The sequence below is a fragment of the Dipodomys spectabilis genome, unplaced genomic scaffold (assembly GCF_019054845.1).
Source record: "Dipodomys spectabilis isolate Male_0828 unplaced genomic scaffold, ASM1905484v1 ptg000552l, whole genome shotgun sequence".
Classification (NCBI taxonomy): Eukaryota; Metazoa; Chordata; class Mammalia; order Rodentia; family Heteromyidae; genus Dipodomys; species Dipodomys spectabilis.
The window spans coordinates 53,403-72,752 of NW_024871229.1; the positions used below are offsets into that span (position 1 = coordinate 53,403).

Below are 19,350 nucleotides of genomic sequence, written 5' to 3' on the forward strand. Positions count from 1 at the left end.
GCATGCCTGAGGCCCTGGGTTCGATTCCTCAGCACTACATAAGCAGAAAAAGCCGGAAGTGGCGCTGTGGCTCAAGTGGTGGAGCGCTAGCCTTAAGCTGAAGAGCTGAGGGACAGCGCCCAGGCCCAGAGTTCAGGCCCCACGACCGGACCCAAAAAAAAAAAAAAAAGAAAAAAGAACGCCGGTGGCTCACATCTGTCATCCCAGCTGTGGATGAGACTCTTATCTCCAATTAACCACCCAAACAAAAAGCCAGAAGGAGAGCTGTGGCTCAAGTGGAAGGGTGCTAGTCTTGAGCAAAAGCTCAGGCCCTCCAGGGTGGGCATGGCGGCCGGGCGGCAGGGCTGTCTGCCCACCGGGAACGCACCTCCCTGCAGGGGCAAAGGGCCTGGCAGCCCGTGCAGTGTCTTTTCTTTCTGGACCTCTTTCATAACTATATTGTCACCACGAGTGATAAAGTTAATAACAATTCTTCAGTGTTACCAAATGCAGGTCTACATTCAAATTTCCCCAATTACGTAAAAAAATATATTTGAGTTGAACCTTTTTCCTTTCCTTTTCTTTTTTGTTGGTCGTGAGGCTTGAACTCCCTGAGCTTTTTCTGCTCAATGCTAGCGCTCTACCACTTGAGCCACAGTGCCACTTGTGGTTTTCTGGTGGTTTATTGGAGATAAGAGTCTCATGGACTTTCCTGCCAGGGCTGGCTTTGAACTGTGATCCTCAGATCTCAGCCCCCTGAGTAGCTAGGATGACAGGTGTGATCCACCGGCCTGAAGCCTGGGCACTGCCAGGGAGCGCAGGGCACCAGCACAGGCCTGTTCTTGGTCCAGAGCGCCAGCTCCCTTCCTTGGGACTGGGAAGTCACGCTGAGCGGTGGATTTTGCATCTGACAGCCTGGGCGCTCTGGTCCGGCTCCCCAGGGGAGAGGGGTGAGAGGGGCCCAGCCTGGAGCCCTGCACCCTGACCTCCACTGCGCACTGGGAGGATGGGTGAGGGGCAATATGGAAAAGCCCCTGCTGAAGCCCCTTGGCTAAGTCGCTATGAGCCATGGGAGGCAGGGGTGCTCCTCACACCCCCTCCCACACCCTCCTCCCCCCTCCCCCAGCCAGCAGCCGCCCCAGCGGCTCCAGAGCCCACATGCTGCTCAGCTTCCACCCAGGCCTCTGCTGGGCCGGCTGGGTGGGTTTGTGAGGACCTTCTGTCCTCTTTGTTCTGGGGCTTGAACTCCAGGGCTCACTCTTTAAATGGCTGGTGCTGTACCATGTGAGCCATACCTCCACTCCTGGCATTTCGGTGATTAATTAGAGATAAGAGTGTCAAGGATTTGTGTACCTGGGATGGCTTTTAACCTTAGTTCTCAGATCTCAGCTTCCAGAGTAGCCAGGCTTAAAGGCTTACGCCACCAGTATCTGACATCACTATTATTATTATCCAACCCAGTGCCTGGGTGCTTTCCCTGAGCTTTTTTCCTCCCCCTCAAAGCTAGCGCTCTACCTCTAGAACCACAACTCCACTTCTGGCTTTTTTGGTAGTTACCTGGAGGTAAGAGTCTCCTGTGTTTTCCTGCCTGGGCTGGCTTCAAACTGCAATCCTCAGATTTCAGCCTCCTGAGTAGCTAGGATGACAGCTGCAAGCCACCAGCACCCCGGCATTATTATTAAACAAGGACTCATTATGTAGCTCAGGCTGGCCTAGAACTTGTAGTCCGCTAGCCACTGTCTCTTGACTATTGAGATTACAGGAATACATAGCCACACCTGGCTGGAGGCCTCTTTCTTGATGGGAACAATTAATGCAGAGAGCCGCTAACACAGAGGACACCAAAGGGCATTCTCAGCTCCCGGAAGATTCTTAAAAACAAAACACAACAAAAACAAAACAAAACACCCCCATCAAGTTGGGTGCTGGGAGGCTCACCCCTGTCATCTTAGGACATTCAGGAGGCCGAGATCAGAGGACAGTAGTTCAAAGTTAGCCTGGGCAGAAAAGTCTGAGAGATTCCATCTCCAATTAACCAGCAAAATGCTGGACTTGAAGCACAGCTCAAGTGGTAGAGTGCCAATGTGAGCAAGCAAGAGCAGGTCTTGAATTCCAGTCTCGGCCTCAGCACAAAAACACAAAACAGATCTTAAGCACAACTGAAAACAAGCAGATAAGCCAACTGCCTTCCTGAAGTGTTGTAAACATGGGTGCAGGGGAAGGGTCTGGAAACTTCTGCTACAAGGAACACATATCCGTCCACCGCCCTCCTTCTAGCTCGGGCCTGCCTCTGCCTGGTGAGGTGCTCCAAAGGGAGCGTGTCTACGAGAAGGCACGGGGACCTTGTGAAGACACAGTTCCGAGAAGAGACAGAGGCAAGGGGCCAGTAACTCACCTCCTTCCGCCCCCACGCAGAAACCATGAAGGCCCCTTCCGAGACCAGAAGAGAGGAGACCATGCAAGAAAAGCCCACAACCCCTCACAGCCACTGGAGGCAGAGTCGAGGAAAACGGCATGTCCAAAATATACTTGCTGATCATTTCTCTTTTTCTTTCTTTGCCTGTCCTGGGCTTGAACTCAGGGCCTGGCACGGTCCCTGGGTTTCTTTTGCTCAAGGCGAGCGCTTTACCACTTGAGCCAGGGCACCATTTCTGGCTTTTTCTGTGTATGTGGTGCTGAGGAATGGAACCCAGGGCTTCATGCATGCTAGGCGAGCACACTACCTCTGAGCCACCTTCCCAGCTCTCTCATTTTTTTGAGACGGAGGTCTCACTAGGTAGCTCAGGGTGGCCTCAAATGGACGATCCTCCTGCCTTAGCCTCCAACATGCTGGGATTACAGGCATGCACACCACACTCGGCTCGACTTGCTATAACTTCACGCTATGGCCAGGGCGTGCTTTCTGAGACTCCTAGCACTCCTCCACTGCTCCCATGTTGAGAGTTCCCCCTCACCCCCCTGCTGGACATCAGCCTCATCCTGACAGCACCACTGGATGGGCTGCTTACCAGACCCTCTGTCTCGCTGGCTACCCTCTGGAAGTGCGTGGCCAGCACCATGTAGTCTCTCATCTGCTTGTGGCACTCGGGACACTTGGTTCCATACCGGATGAGCCGCACGGGGTCTGGGTAGAGGGGCAAGGCCGGGACTGGAGGGGCAGCGCTGCCCGAGGAGGAGCCTGGCTTGGGGGAGGCCGGGGCGGTGGCGGTGTTCAGGGGGGCGGGCACGAACATCTGGTCGGCAGCGATGGGCTTGACCAGCAGCTGCGAGCACTGCATGACGAGGCCCCTGCCCTTGTGGTCGCGGGCGTGCCGGAGCAGGCTGCACTTGTTGAAGAAGAGCAGCGTCTTGGAGCAGAGTGTGCACAGCACCTCGATGTGGACGCTGCGCCGGGCGTAGTGCAGGCCCAGGCTCTTCTCTAAGGCGAAGGCGTCCCCGCACTCGAGGCAGCAGTAGCCGCTGGCCGGCACGTGGATCCTGCTGTCTGCGGGCGGGCTGAGGTTTGGCGCGTAGAGGGGCACGGGGTTGGAGCTGTGGAGCACCTTGTTGAAGACCTCCACAATCAGGGGCGCGGCCTTCCGCACCTGGTGGACCAGGGGCACGGACATGTGGGGGGGCTGCGGCTGGCCCCGCCCCTGGGCGGAGGACTTGGCTGTCACGGAGGCAGCCACGCTGTGGGGAACCAGGTTCAGGTTGGCCAGGTGCACGGCCTTGGGCAGGAGGTGGGCCGGGGCCGTGGGCTGCAGGGCGGTGCTCTGCTGCGTCTTGCCTGCCTGCGGGCCAGGGACTGCCCCCTTAGGGACCTGAGGCCCAGAGCTCTCATCCCCTTCACTGTCCCCCCGGGGGTTCCCTGAACTCGTGCCTGCCTCCGGCGGCCCCTCCACAGGCTGGGGGAGGCCCTCATCCCCAGGCACCTTGCTAGAAGCCTCCGCAGGGGCACCCCCCACAGGGGACCCAGCGGGGGACTTGCTCAGGTCATCTGGATCGGGCAAGACCCTGGTGACAGTCCGTTTGATTTCCCCCGAGGACGTCTTGATGGTCTTGATCCTGACTTTGGGGATGGCAGGCGGGGAGCCCCGGCTGCTGCTGTCGGAGCAGGTGCTGCGGGGGCTGGCACTGCGCGGGCTGTCCAATGGCTTCACGCTCTTCCTCGTGGCCTCCAGAGGGCTCCGGGGACTCTTTGGTGACTTGGGCACTTTGGGGGCCTCTCTGGCAGGCCCCGGGGGGTCCTGTGCGTGGCCAGGGTGGTCCTCCCTGGCGACGCCGGCCACCCGCTTCGCCTGCAGGGCCACCAGGGCAGCCACGCAGGAGGACAGCTTGGAGTGCGCGGGCTTAAGGCGCTGCCGGGGGGGCGCGGAGGCGCAGGCACTGAGCGCGGGGGCCCGCCGCGCAGGGAGCCCTTCAATACTGCTGGGGCCGCCGAACCCCAAGGCTTCCCCAAGAAACTGGCCAGAAGCCAGCTCCTTGTGAGGCTCCGCGGCCTTCTGCACCCCCTGCCCTGGCTCCTGCCGGCCATCCAAGGGCAGGGGCTCCGGCTTCAGCTCTCTCTTACAAAAGTGGTCGAACATGTGCAGCTCTGGCACTGGAAACTTAGCCAGAGCCTCGAGGACCGGGCCCCCCACGGCTCCGCACCCAGGGGGTGGGGGGAAGTAACTGTCGGCTCCGTGCTTGGACTTGATCACAAAGCCATGCTCTTTGATGGGGTCCTCGGGCTCTGGGCTGGAGATGGGGCTGAACTGGCTGAAGGTTGGCAGCGGCTCTGACTTGGGAAGCTCCAGCTTGCCAGGGAAGCTCCGGGCGCTATCTCCATTCACAAAAGGGGAGTCGAACTTCCCGCCGGGGTGGGGCTCCGGGGGTGGCGCTGGGCCCCGGAACCCATTGGGCAGGAGGCTGGGTGCCATGTGGTCTTTCTCCGCTTCTAGTGACTCCTGGCGGCTGGTATTCTTGACGATGACACTCACGGCTGGTGCGTCCGGCGCGGCCCCTGCGTGCGACAAGGCCGCACTGTCATCCGCGCACAGGCCCACGGGCTTCAGGGGGCCCTCCCTCTCCTCGCCGGGGGTCTGGATGGCCTCCTTGGCGTCCAGGCTGGTGGGGTCCGGGATGTCGAAGGCAGCCAGAAGGTCATCAAAGTCGGGAGTTTTCATGTCCCCCATGTCTGGATGCTGGCTAGGGCTAGGAAAGAAGGGGACAATGTGAGTGACCCCAGAGCACAGATCCACGGCCACCACGCCCATGCCCACCAGCCATGTGGAACCCCTCACGCGGGCATCTCCCTGGGCGCCCATGCTGCAGGGAAGAGAGGAGAGGAGCAGCTATGCACAGTGACAAGCCCGCTGCCAGCTCTTACAGCCTCTTGGAAGGGCAGCGCGGGCTGGCTTCTGGGCCAGGAGCGAGGGCGCCCCTCCCGCACGCTACGTTCAGGGGCGTCAGGGCGTGGGTGCCGTGCAGTGGCGGTGCGCGCCAGAAGCCTCCTTCTTAGAAAGCTGACTCAGACACGCGCGTGCTCTTCTCATCCCCGAGCACCAGGCCGCAACAGCAGAGCTGATCCAAAATACAACAGAAGCGAAAGGGACCTGGCTCAAGGGGCGGAGTGCCTGCCTAGCAAGCGCAAGGCCCAGAGATCCAGCTTCAGTGCCAATGTGAGTAAATCAATAAAAATGGCACTAGAAAAACAGAACAAAAATGGCACGAACTCTTCCTCCCTGCAGGACACTTCTGATTCTCACAGGAGACCTGACTTTACACCACACCCAGGTATCCACACCCAGGTATCTTTTTCTCTACTCAGCAAGTGCACGCTTGATTCCCTAACTTGGGCTGTTTAAAGGACAGAGCTCTCTGGCTTTCTGCGTCTGAAGTGAGAGCAAATTTCACCTACAGGAGAGGTAGTGGAGCCCCTAGGGGCAAAGACAACTCCAGACTGGCAAGTTGGTATGACAAGGCCCTTTCTTCAGAGAAATTTCTTTTTTTTTTTTTGGTCAGTCATGGGGCTTGAACTCTGGGCCTGGGCGCTGTCCCTCAGCTCTTCAGCTCAAGGCTAGCACTCTACCACTTGAGCTACAGCACCACTTCCGGTTTTCTAGCAGTTTATTTGAGATGAGTCTCACGAACTTTCCTGCCTGGGCTGGCTTTGAACCGCGATCCTCAGATCTCAGCCTCCTGAGTAGCTAGGATTACTGGCATGAGCCACCAGCACCCAGCCCTTCAGAGAAGTTTCTATTCAGGAAAGATCTAGAAGCTTTTTAAAGGGTTACTACCAGTTCCCATTGTTTGTTAAGAGGGTCTCTGAATTCATCTAGGAAACTTTAGCAAATATTGAAGTGAGCACATAAGCGGGGCATGAGGAACAAATATGATCTTAATTTTGGAAGGGGGTCACCAGGCCTACTAGAAGTGAGAGGAAAGAAACAGGACTTCTGGTTATAGTAGAACTAGTAAGCAGAATTTCCACTGCCAAAACTGCACCCCCAAAAGACTCAGCAACTACATTTCGTAGGACTTGAGTGGCGGTATGTGCACTGTCTCTGTGCGCACATGAACGTCTAGGTGGTGTCACTACAGAGAACTAGGAACAGTGAGGTTCTTAACCAGGCAAGTGTGTCCCCGGTACTGAGGCTTGAGCTCAGGGCCTCACGCTCTTACTCAGATCTTTTGTTCACAACTTGTGCTCTACTACCTGAAACACACCTCTACTTCTGCTTTTTGCTGGTTAATTGAAGAGAAGGGTCTCAGGAATTTGTATGCCTGAGTTGGTTTCAAACCACAATGCTCAGATGTCAGCCTCCTGAGAAGCTAGGATGACAGCTAGGATGACAGGTGTGAGCCACCAGCGCCCGGCCATGAAAAAGAGTCACATACTCAAAATCACTCAGAGGAATAAAGCTGAGCTGTAAGCTTTATGAAGAGGCTTATCTGTCATTCGTCACTACCTTCCCCATTAGGTACTCAATGAATATTTGTGGAAGCAATAAAATAAAACCTTCATGTTTGCAAAAGGCATTAAAGCTGTTCCAAAGTGAGGTTGGAAATTAAAACACAAGTTCTTAAGAGTCTGTACAAACAGGGAAATTACGGCAAATGACCACCAGTGAAAGCAACTGTGAAGGAACATTTAGGGAGAAGTAATTCTAATTATACTTTAAAAATAACATGTTCTAAGCTAGCCGTTCAATAAGCCAGGCTGGTTTCACTCCAAAAGGCCCCAAAGACATCGAAGCAAACTCAGGCTTGCGGTCCTGCCCTCACTTAAGACCCACTGTGCCGGGGCTGCATGGTTTCACTTCCTCGAACCTAGCAAAGACATCCCCAAAGCACACGCTGCCCTAAGAAACGAGACTGAGGTCCTAAGCAGGGCGAGGTGTTCCTGGGCACATGCTCATCCAAGGGGGCCTCAGGTACTGCATGCCCGCACTCACAGAGCTCTGCTCACCGTACCCAAGAGGAGGAGCAACCAGGTACCTGGTAGGGCAAGTGGATGGTAAAATGTGGACGTCTGAATAAATGGAATATTATTGGCCTTAAAAGGGAAGGGTGGGGCTGAGCGCCCGTGGCTTGCACCTATCATTGTAGCTCCCTGAGAAGCTGAGATCTGAGGACTGCAGCCCGGAGCCAGCCCAGGCAAGAAAGTATGAGAATCTTATTTCCACTTAATTAGCAAAAAGCTGGAAGTAGAAGCTCAGAGAAGACTCGGGCGCTAAGTTCACACCCCAGGACAAGCACCCACGTGCATGCGCGTGCATGTACACACACACACACACACACACACACACACACACACACAAAGGGAAGGGGGCTGGGGATATAGCTCAGTGGTAGAGCCTTTGCCTAGCATGTGTGAAGCCCAGGTTCAAGCTACCTATCCCCCCCAAAAGGAAATCTGACATGTAACACACTGCACGGAAGAGCCTTGAAAACATTATACTACGTGACACAGCATCACAAGTCAGACTCAAAAGACAAAAATTGAATGGCTCCACTTGTGACCCTCTAAGAGAAAGCAAATCCATTGTCAGAAAGTGGAGAGGCAGCTGCCAGGGCTGTGGGAAGACTGGACAGGGTTTCAGGGAGTGAGGAACAGGTTCTGAAATGGGTGGCGGGGAGAGCAAAGAGACCAATGGCACATGGTCTCCCTGATATGTGGATGCTAAAGCCAAAATGCAAGATTAAACAGGCCTCAAGAAACAAAGGACAGCCACCCACTTTGGCATATCATTGCTAAATGACTCCCTGGTCTTGACCATATAAATGGTAGATATATGCACGCAATGGAAGGACGCCAGAAGGAGGAACAGAATAAGTGGGAAACAGAACAACACACAACAAACAAAGGGGCCCGTCAGCTGCACTGGACATAGAAGAAAAAGAACTAAGCAACACAAAGACAGCGATGGGAAGGGAGGAATGAGAGGGAAGAGGGAACAGCCCACACTAGGCAAAGGAAAGAAATGTAATCATCACCTGATGTGGGAGAAATAATTTGTATTGTCAAAGCTCATAGAATTCACAAACCTTATAGGCCATGATAATACAATTTGCCTTGTGAAGGTTAAAATGTGTTTGTGACTTTAACTAAGTATCATTATTCCACAATACTGTGAAACATGTGAAATTTATGTAATCACCTAATCTCAATTTAAAGAAAAAGAGAAGGGATGGGTTGGAGGGATGGTGACAATGTTGTCAGACACCCTGTTCTCATACACTGTTTTGTAGAATGGGAGCTTCTTTGTACAACTACTTAAAGATATAATTTTAAAATTTAAAAAAAAAAAAAAAGAAAGCAGGGGCTGGCAAGGTGGCTCAGTGGTAGAGCGCTGGCCTTGCATGCCTGAGGCCCTGGGTTCAATTCCTCAGCACCACATAAGCAGAAAAAAAGAAAAGAAAGCGAGGCTGCAGGGAGGGCTGCAGCCGCCAACGTGCTCAGGGCCAAGGAGCCACCCATTTAGGGAGTGACTAGCAGTGCTGCATTCATTTACCACAGAACCAAAGAAAACCCCAGGACCGGAGAAGCATTTGTAGGGGAGGCCAGTCAGCCTGGCTCCATACCTCGGGCGGCTCTCAGAGCAAGGGCGTGGCGAGAGGCCCCAGGAGTGGGAGGGGGACTAGGCACCAGGTCTGGAGTCCACACACCACCTGTGGAGAGAAGAAAACAAATGCTGCTTAAGCAAACCTACAGGTAAGTGTCAACGCCTGGAAAGGGAGTCTAAGAAAACTTAATCTCTAGCTCTCTAGCGTGGTGCCTGACAATTCCCGCACCAGCAGGGAGCCGAACGCAGCCCAGCAGGCGTTTCTGTGCTGCCCTGGTTTACCCAGCAGCCAGAACTGGGTCTCTTGCGCCCTGTCTCCCCTTGATGGATACTTACTGTCTGGTGGTGAGCTACTAGGAGTGTGGCCTCGGCTGGGGCTCTCTGGGATGGAGCTGCAAGGCCTCTGGCCCCAGGGACTGGAGGGCAGGGGTGGAATGCAGGCATAAGACTCACCCTGGCAGGCGGGGCTGCTCTTCTGCGAGCAGGGCACAGGCAGGTCAGGAGGCCGCGGGACATGAGGCTGGGGTGCGGCTCGGCGCTAGAGTGGGCGGGCATGTGCCAGGCCTGGGCTCCGCCCCCAGGGCCACCAAAACAGAAGGGCTCTGGGAGCGTCACTATGCTCTTCTCCCAAGTGGACACTCAGTCCATCCTGGGTGTTAGCAAATGTTCCCTAGAGGAAACCCTGGCACCTCAGACTAGACAGTAACCACGGCCCACGGAAGAAAAGCCTCCTTAAGACGTTTCAGGTCTGGAAGCAAACCGTTTCCTAATTGCTTACAGCGGGTAAAGGCCTGAGGGCAAAGTTCATCTCACAACTGTCAAGTTCACCGAGCACCAGCTAGGGCTGGGCCAGAACAGGCTTTTCAGAACTGACCTAAGATTAGAGATCCCTGTTGGCCCAGGTGCACAAGAGCTCTGCAGGACTTTCAACACCAATGGAGCTCTGGTGAGGAGTGGTGGACTCAAGGTGATCTCAGCACCAGGGAAGCTGAAGCCGGAGGATGCAGGGCAGCTGGATCACAGACAGACAACCCAGTCTCAAGACAACAGCAAGATTCTAATTAGAAAACAGTGGTACTAGCCGGGCGCTGGTGGCTCATGCCTGTAATCCTAGCTACTCAGGAGGCTGAGATCTGAGGATCGCGGTTCAAAGCCAGCCCGGGCAGGAGAGACCGTGAGACTCCTATCTCCAATAAACCACCAGAAAACCGGAAGTGGCGCTGTAGCTCAAGTGGTAGAGCGCTCGCCTTGAGCTGAAGAGCTGAGGGACAGCGCCCAGGCCCAGAGTTCAAGCCCCACGGCCGACAAAAAAAAAAAAGAAAACAGTGGTACTCAGTAGGCACTAAGTTGAGAATGAACTATAACTTTGAGAGGGACGGGAGGGAAAAAACTGGGAGAGAGCAAGGGAAGGAGTGACTGTCCAGAAAGAAATGTTCCCACTACCCCACTTATGAAGTGGTAACTGTACATCTCCTTTATAACTTAAAAGGGGGAGAGGGGGGTGGGAAGGCGGCTCGGTGGTAGAGTAGCCTGCCTAGCATGCATGAAGCCCTGGGTTCAGTTCCTCAGTACCATATACACAAAACAAGCCAGATGTGGCGCTGTGGCTCAAGTGGTAGAGTGCTAGTCTTGAGCAAAAGAAGCTCGGGGACAGCGCGCAGGTCCTGAGTTCAAGCCCCAGGATTGACCCAAAAAAAAAAAAAGCAAGTGAAAAAACAGGTTATGCTGGACGCCTGTGGCTCATGCCTGTAATCGTAGCTACTCAGGAGGCTGAGATCTGAGGATCGCTGTTGAAAGCCAGCCCCGGCAGGAAAGACTGTGAGACTCCTATCTCCAATAAACCACCAGAAAACAGGAAGTGGCGCTGTGGCTCAAGTGGTAGAGCGCTTGCCTGGAGCTGAAGAGCTAAGGGACAGTGCCCAGGCCCAGAGTTCAAGCCGCATGACTGGCCAAAAAATAAAAACAGGTTATGAGAGATGAAGTGATTTTTTTCCTAAGTCATACGAAATGGAAAGTTGTTTTTGCTGCTTGTAAGACACAGACTTTTTATTGATTGATTGATTGATTGATTGCCAGTCCTGGTGCTTGATGAACTTGGGGCCTGGGCACTGTCCCTGGGCTTATTTTGTTCAAGGTTAGCACTGTACCATTTGAGCCACAGCACCATTCTGGCCTTTTCTGTGTATGCAGTACTGAGGAATGGAACCCAGGGCTTCATGCATGCTAGGCGATCACTCTACCGCTGAGCTACATTCTCAGCCCTTATTATTTTTAACTGACAAAATTATATTTATGTACACTTCTGTGTATCATGTAAAAAATATATACATGTATGTATGTGCAGTATTCATCACACATTTACTATCTTTAAGGACCTGAGACTCACAGCCTAAATGAAGTATTAGTGACATAGCTTTTACCACCTTAGCCAGTTCACTTCAGGACAAAAGGCCTAACAAAGCAAGACAGAAATGGGGGTCCCTCCTCTGCAAGTCCCAAAGCTCTGCCTAGCTGTGTTTCTGGACCCCAGAGCGCCTGGCCTGCCGCAGGCTGAAAGGACGTGCGGAGGCCTCAGGCGGGTGTCTCTGCCCCGGGCTGCGGCAATGCTCTCAGCTGCAGACGGGGAGCTGCCAAGCGTGCGCGGAGCCACACTGGCTCTGGCTCCGGCGTGCCCAGGACAGTGTGGAGAAAAGGTCCTGCCGTCAAGGATGGGAGGCCCTGAGCCCCCCAGGGGTGCAGGGGAGGCTGGCATGTGGTCTCAGGTTTTAGCACCAAGCCTTTGGGCGTGGCTCACTCGGCTGCTGGAAGATGAGTGCTTTCTTTAGGAGCATTTCTAAAATTAAAAAAAAAAAGCACCTAACTCAGGCAGGCAGGATGGCCTGCGTTATGACCCCAGGCTCGAGAGGCTGAGGCAGGAGGGGCTAGAGCCTGAAGCCAGCCTGGGCAATACAAGAGCGGCTCTGAGAACCCACCAACCAAGCCATGAAGCAGCCACCCAACCAAACTGTGCACACCCTCAGCACCACAGCTGCACGCTGGTTGGAGGAGCTGCCTAACACCCCTGGGAAGGGGGGGTAGGGGTGGGAGTGGGGGGCGGGGCTGGGCCGCACAGAGGGCTCCTCTTCTAACAGTGACCAGCTCCAGCATCATGCCCGGTTTTGAAGGACACAGTTCTGTACAGTCTGGCTTTTTGCTTTAGGACCTTCAATGTTTGTCTCCATACTGACTGAAACATAAAAAAGCCTTTACAACATTAAAATGGTAGGAGAAAGCAAAAAGAACCAAGTAAAATCCTCACGGACCCCATAACTCAGAGGAGAGCCGATCTTACTGAGAACCCGGCCCTGGAGCCAGCCTGTCTATTCTGTTAGACCTGATCGACCACTCCTGCGGCCTCAGCCTGAGCTGTGGGATGTACTTTTGTTTTTGCCAGTCCTGAGTCTTGAACTCAGGGCCTGGGCACTGTCTCTGAACTTCTTTTGCTCAAAGCTAGCGCTCTACCCCTTGAGCCACAGCACCACTTCTGGCTTTTTCTGTTTATGTGGTGCTGAGGAATCAAACCCAGGGCTTTATGCATGTGAGGCAAGCACTCTACCACTGAGCCACCTTCCCAGCCCCACCATTTAATTTACCTCTTGATAGGCCACTTTCAACATCGGAAATGGAGATGGTAGGAACTTAAAGACAACTCTAACTTGGTGGCACCAAACTTGGATCCATAGAATGTGTGCGAGATGACATGTCAGCACACATTCCCCTGCCATCAAAAACAAGCTTCTCGAATGTGGCCAGCTCCTGTCCAGGTGTGGACATCACACCTGTCTGCAGAGCTCCCATGCGAGGGCTCAGACCAGACACCCACACACGGCACAGCAGGACCTCACAGCACTCCTATTCAGGAAGTTCATTTGTTAAAAAAGAAAGAAACAAACATAAATAAAATAGTTAAAGCCAGTGTTTGCGTAGGAGATAAAGGTCTAACACAAACACCAGGAGGGCTGGGGCTCCCGGTGATGCACCTGGGGGTGGCCCTCAGGCCACAAACAACAACATAACACAAGATGCCGGGAGTAGCTGTAGGCGCAGGATTTATTAGTGAGTTTGGTTTCCTCTGTATATCATCCACATTTCCTAGGTTTTCTACCTGCATACATATCTCCCCTGTGTATCTTTAGAGTTTTAAAACGAATAACCAGCAACCGGGTCCATTCATTTTCACTGAAGGCTCTGCTCCTCCCAGGGCTCAGAAGCAGGAAGCAGCAGTACGGAGTGTGCGCAAAGCTCCTGGGGCCAGCAGGGACACTCGCTTGCTCCAGGATCAGGCAGGGGACATGAATTACTTTAGTTTTTGTTTCCAAACAGAATGGAAGTAAAGACTAAATCAGGGGGCTGGGAAGGTGGCTCAGTGGTAGAGCCTTTGCCTTGCATGCTCGAGGCCCTGGGTTCGATTCCTCAGCACCACATAAGCAAAAAGAAAAAAGTCGGAAGTGACGCTGTGACTCAAGTGGTAGAGTGCTGGCCTTGAGCTGAAGAGCTGAGGGACAGCGCCCAGGCCCAGAGTTCAAGCCCCACTACCAGACCCCCCCCACACACAAAAAAAAGACTAAATCAATCTTCCTTCAAATGCAACTGCAAGACCCCTCCAATCTCCATACTTCATAGATCTCAGCTCCTAGACAACTTGCAACACATCTGCTTTTTTTTTTTTGGTCAGTTGTGGTGCTTGAACTCTGGGCTTGGGCGCTGTCCCTCAGCTCTTCAGCTCAAGGCGAGCGCTCTACCACTTGAGCTACAGCGCCACTTCCAGTTTTCTGGTTGCTTATTAGAGATAAGAGTCTCACGGACTTTCCTGCCCGGGCTGGCTTTGAACCGTGATCCTCAGATCTCAGCCTCCTGAGTAGCTAGGATTACAGGTGTGAGCCACCGGCACCCGGCTAATGCAGCTGCTTTGCCACAGCCCAGACACCAAACTACCCATGCCCCACGGCCTGCACAGCCTTCCACAATACTTCCTTCTTAGTAAAGCTATGTCCTCGGGCTGGGAAGGTGGCTCAGTGGTAGAGTGCTTGCCTTGCATGCATGAGGCCCTGGTTCGATTCCTCAGTACCACATAAGCAAAAAGAAAAAAAGCCGGAAGTGGTGCTGAGGCTCAAGTGGTAGAGCACTAACCTTGAGCTAAACAGCTGAGGGACAGCGCCCAGGCCCAGAGTTCAGGCCCCATGACCAGAGCTTCCCCCCCACCCCCCCCCCCCCCGCCAAAAAAAAAAAAAAGCTCTGCCCTCTTCTTTAAACTCACAAGCTAAAGATCCCACCTAGCAGATGGAGAATCACCTTTCCCATCCATCAATACTGTTAGTGACTACGTTGAAGGGTTGCTAGAGAAAAGATTCCTTGTTAAGGGAAATATTCTTTTTTTTTTGGTTGGTCCTGAGGCCTGAACTCTGGGCCTGGGCGCTGTCCCTCAGCTCTTCAGCTCAAGGCTAGTGCTTCTACCACTAAAGCCATAGCGCCACTTCCAGCTTTTTCTGCTTATGTGGTGTTGAGGAATCGAACCCAGCGCCTCAAGCATGCGAGGCAAGCGCTCTACCACTGAGCCACCTTCCCAACCTGGATTTTTTTTTTTTGGGTCCAGTCATGCGGCCTGAACTCTGGGTCTGGGCGCTGTCCCTCAGCTCTTCAGCTCAAGGCTAGCGCTCTACCACTGGAGCCACAGCGCCACTTCCGGCTTTTTCTGTTTATGTGGTGCTGAGGAATCGAACCCAGGGCTTCATGCTTGCAAGGCATGCACTCTACCACTGAGCCACCTTCCCAACCCCTGGAAACATTAATTTTTATGGAGCTTGAGAAAAACAAACAGAAATTGAAACAAGTGATTTTGGTATTGGTCCCAGCCCAGGCCAGAAAGGCCGTGAAGCAGTTCGGAGGACATCCCGCAGGTCCATCCCTCGCGGCCGGTTCAAACGCTGAGTCTATTCACCGTCTTAGTCCACTTCCTGAGTCAGTCTCCTTGAAGCCAATCAGCTGACGGCCTGCAAAACTGAATTTCTGGTCTCAGATCCTGAGGTAGAACAATCCACAGAAACCGTGAGGTCCGGGTGACACCTGTGACCACCACAGCGTGTCTGCTTCTCTGCGCCTACCTCCCACGGCCTGCAGAACAAAATCTGAGCCTCGGTGCTCAAGGGCCCACCCAACAGCACTTCAAGGTTCTAAGTCAAATTCAAGTATTAAAATCAAACTCCTTGGCCTGGCGCAGGTGGCTCATACCTGTCATCCTAGCTACTCAGGAGGCTGAGATCTGAGGATCGCGGTTCAAAGCCAGCCTGGGCAGGAAGTCTGTGAGACTCTTATTTCCAATAAAAACCATTAGAAAACCGGAAGTGGTGCTGTGGCTCAGTGGCTCAAGTGGTATAGCGCGTGCCTTGAGCTGAAGAGCACGGGGACAGGCCCCACAACCAACCAAAAAATAAAAGTAAAAAAAAAATAAAATCAAACTCCTCAACCGTCCTTGGCGGCCCCAGGCCTTCCGGCCTCGCTCCCAGACCGCGGGCCTCTCGCAGCTCCATTCCTGCACGTGCATGGTCCCCGCCTAACATGTCCTCATTCAAGTCTTATTTGCCTGCAAAACTTCACTCAAAAGTTACCTTCTCCCTCAAGCTCTCCCTTCTTGTCTTCCCCGGCATCTCCTCCTCGCTGCTGAACAGCTAGCTCTTTAGCCAGAAGTATAGAAGAGTGTAGGAGGGTGGAGTCTGCTTGCCATCCAGGAGCGAACCTTACAAAGAGAATGGTAACTAATCACTGTAGCTGGTCCTTTGAAATGATCTGGCCTCGGGGGCTAGGCCGGTGGCTCGGTGGTAGAGTGCCTGTCTAGCTAGCATGTGTGAAACCCTGGGTTTGATTCCTCGGAACCACATACACAGAAAAAGCCAGAAGTGGTGCTGTAGGCTCAAGTGGTAGAGTGTTAGCCTTGAGCCACAGAAGCTGAGGGACAGCAGGCAGGCCCTGAGTTCAAGCCCCAGTACTGGAAAACAAACAACAACAAAAACAAAAACCTGATCTCTCCTGGGTACTCTAGCCCCTAGAGGAAAGGAACTCATTTTATTCACAAGTTCTAGCACCATATCGGAGCCTGGAATGAAAAATCAGTGTTGAGTAATTCTCCACACGGAGCACTGCACAAAGTTGCTGAGAAAAAGACAAGCCAAACGGTTCAGGACCTGAACCGTCCCTGCCTTCCTCCTTATCGAAATGACTGGTCGCATGGCCGAAAGGAAGCATGAAGGTTTACAGCCTCAAATTAGGAGCAGGACAGTAGAGGCTCACCCCTGTATTCCTAGCTCAGGGACTGAGACCTGGAGAAGGGAGCTTCCAAGCCAGGCAGGAAATTAACCGGCAGAAAATGGTATGGTACCAGCCATGAACGAACTTGACGGCTTGAGTTCAAGCCCCAGTACCAACACAGAAGTAAATTACAGCAACTAACATTTGAACTACACTGTTGGCAAGGATCAGTTTGGTCCATACAAAAAGGCTATGAGGTGCTGGGTGCTGGTGGCTCACGCCTGTCATCTTAGCTACTAAAGGAGGCTGAGATGTGAGGATTGAGGTTCAAAGCCAGCCCGGGCAGGAATAGTCCGTGAAACTTTTACCTCCAATGAACCACCAGAAAACCGTAAGTAGCGCTGTGGCTCAAGTGGTAGAGCACTAGCCTTGAGCTGAAGAGCTGAGGGGCAGCGCCCAGGCCCAGAGTTCAAGCCCCAAGACCAACAACAACAAAAGGCTAAGTACTTTTCTCCCTGTTCAGATGAGGGAACTGAGGCCGAAGGCTAATAAGCAAATTTGTGTACCTGACTCCAGAGCTAGCGAGCTGGGTTTGAATCCAGGCTGCTACAAATGTGACTGGCCAAGCCACCACCACCCCTGGGCTTGCTTCCTCGTAGGAGGCCGATGAAAACCCGATTCTCCCACAGCCCGCAGAGGACTGCGTTGTAAATATGAGACTGCACAAATCACTGAAATAGGCTCCCGGCCCGCAGACACTCCTGAAGAGCTCAGGAGGGCAGCGTCGGCCGCCCAGGCCTCCCTTCACGGCAGGGAGTTTTCCCAGACCCACCAGGAAGTCAGGCCAGGCAGCCCAGGAGGCCTGGCCCGTCTCCTAGCACTTTCCCTGGAGGAGAGCAGACCTTTAAAATGTAAATATTCCTAATTACAGTCGCTCAGCCTGCACTTCAGAGGCACGAGGCCAGGCCCCTAGGCCAAGGACGGACCCAGCACCTTGCCACACGCCCCTCCAGCCCCTGCATTCTTTCACTTCCTCCCACTGCCAGGCTCTCAGCCGGTCCACACACGGTTAACTCACCCTCCTCCCGCCGGGCCGCACGTCACTTCCTCCGGGAAGCCTTCCTGTGCCCCTGCTCCCCGCCTGTCTCTCCTCTCTTCATCTTTCTCTTCTTTCAGCACAGTTTGAAATTATTAGCTTACCACTTCCTTCACAAGTTTGATTCGCCCGGGCTGAGACCGGCCGAGCTCAGAGCACATTCTCCGCCCGTGTGGCCCCAGGTGAAGCCCTGTTTGCTAAAATAAAACACCGGGCACCACTGGCTCCTGCCTGACATCCTAGCTACTCCGGAGGCTGAGATCTGAGGGTCTTGGTATGAGGCCAGGTTGGGCATTAAAGTCTGACACCCCTACTTCCAACGTTTTGCTGGTACATTGGAGGTAGGGGTGTGGCTCAAATGGTAACGTGCTAGACTTGAGTGAAAAAGGGACAGCTCCCAGGCCCTGAGTTCAAGCCCAGTACTAACGTGTGTGCCTGCATGCGCACTGAGGACACTTCCGCAAGAACTCCTCTCCAAACTACTCTAGTGTAAACTTGACACTGGCTCAACGGAGCATGGTAGTCCATGCCTGTAATCCCAGCACAGCACTCAGGAGGCTAAGGCAGGCCAGCCTGGTATACAGACAGACGGACAGACAGACACAGACGCACCTATGTCACACATAGATAACTGTGTGAGATACAAAACCATCCACCCTAGTACACCCAGTTCTCCCCCTGCTTTTCTCCTGAGCATTTAGCACTGTATTTCTGGCACACATTTCACGTGCACTTCACCGGGGACAGCCCTGCCTCGCACGGATCCGGTGACAAGTAGGAGCTGGCTGAGGCTCAACCCCGGGGCCTTTACCCGCGAGTTCACGCACACTTAGCTCTGCCGATAAGCGCTCGGTCACACGCCCGGCGGGGCGCTGAGGAGCCGCCTGCAGTCCCGGCGGTGGAGGAGGCCCGGCCTCCGCGGGCGCGAGCGGGCGCCACGGGCCGCCGCCAAGCCGCGCCGGTGGGAACCGGGGCAATGGGCGCGCGCCGGCCGCGGCGGCCCCCGGGGCGGGAAGGCTGGGAGCCCGCCCGGCGCCCCGCGGCCCCGTCCCGCGTGCACCTGCCAGCGACCCCCGCGGGCCCCACGTGGGCGGCTCCCGTGCGGGCCTCGGCCCCGACCCGCGGGCGTCAGGCGCGGGCGCGCGAAGGTCGGGTCCCGCCCCGCGCGGGCGGAGGCCCGCAGGCCGCCCGGCCTCCGGCCCACCGCGGCCCGCCAGCCGGGCAGGAAGACGCCGCGACGCCGCGCGCGCGGGGCGGGGGACCGGTCCGGCCCCGAGGGAGCTCGGGCGGGCGGAGGGCGCGGAGCCCGCGGGGCGCCGGCGAGGGGCGCTGCGCGGCGGGTCGGCGCCGGCGCCGCGGCGCTGTCAGCGCGGCCCGGCGGGGCGGGGCGGCACCGTTATCCGGCGCGGGCGGCCGGGCGGCGGCCGGGGAGGGGGCGGCGGCGGGCTCCGGGCGCGGGCGGGGGGCCGCGGGGCGCCAGGGCCCGGACGCGGCGCGGACGCGGGCTCGCTCCCGGCCGGGGCTCCGGGGCCCGCGGGCCGCCGCCTCGCGGCTCCGCCCGGCCGGGACGGGGCGAGGGGGGGCGTCCGGGGCGGCGGGCCCCGCGGGGCGCTTACCTGAGGGCGGCGGCGGCGGCGGGCCCCGGCTCGGCCGCGCGCGTCCCCGGCGCCGGCTGCGGGAGCCACAACATGGCGACGGCGGCGGCGGGCGGGGCTGCGGCTCCGGGGGCGGAGCGGGGGCGGGGGCGCGAGCGGGAGGCGGCGGGGGCCGGCGGGGGCCGGCGGGGGCCGGCAGGGCCGCGGGCGGGCGGGCGGGCGGGCGGGCGGGCGGGCGGGGGCGGCGGCTCGGGCCTGGGTTCCGGCCCAGGCGGGGCGGCCGCGGGGCTGCTGGGGCCCGGGCCTCGGCCTCGGCCTCCCGCCGGGACGGGCTGCGCGGCGCAGGCCCGACGGCGAGGCGGGGACGGCG

At 55.7% G+C, this 19,350-nt stretch overlaps 1 protein-coding gene across 3 annotated transcripts in view; it reads right to left on the bottom strand.

Annotated features, from left to right (window-relative positions):
* The window catches only part of Znf592 (zinc finger protein 592), a 30,812-nt gene extending 11,765 nt beyond the window's left edge, over positions 1-19,047 (bottom strand). Inside the window, exons 1-3 of one of the 3 annotated variants that reach the window (XM_042670446.1) lie at positions 19,002-19,047; positions 9,028-9,114; positions 2,988-5,154 (exon numbers count right to left, since the gene is read on the bottom strand). In XM_042670446.1, the coding sequence (XP_042526380.1) occupies positions 2,988-5,135 (2,148 nt within the window). In that variant the 5' untranslated portion in view covers positions 5,136-5,154; positions 9,028-9,114; positions 19,002-19,047. Of the gene's footprint in view, positions 1-2,987; positions 5,155-9,027; positions 9,394-9,882; positions 10,087-19,001 lie in introns of those variants that run through there. The other 2 variants (XM_042670448.1, XM_042670447.1) reach the window with 2 other exon arrangements.
* Positions 19,048-19,350: the final 303 nt, after the last annotated feature.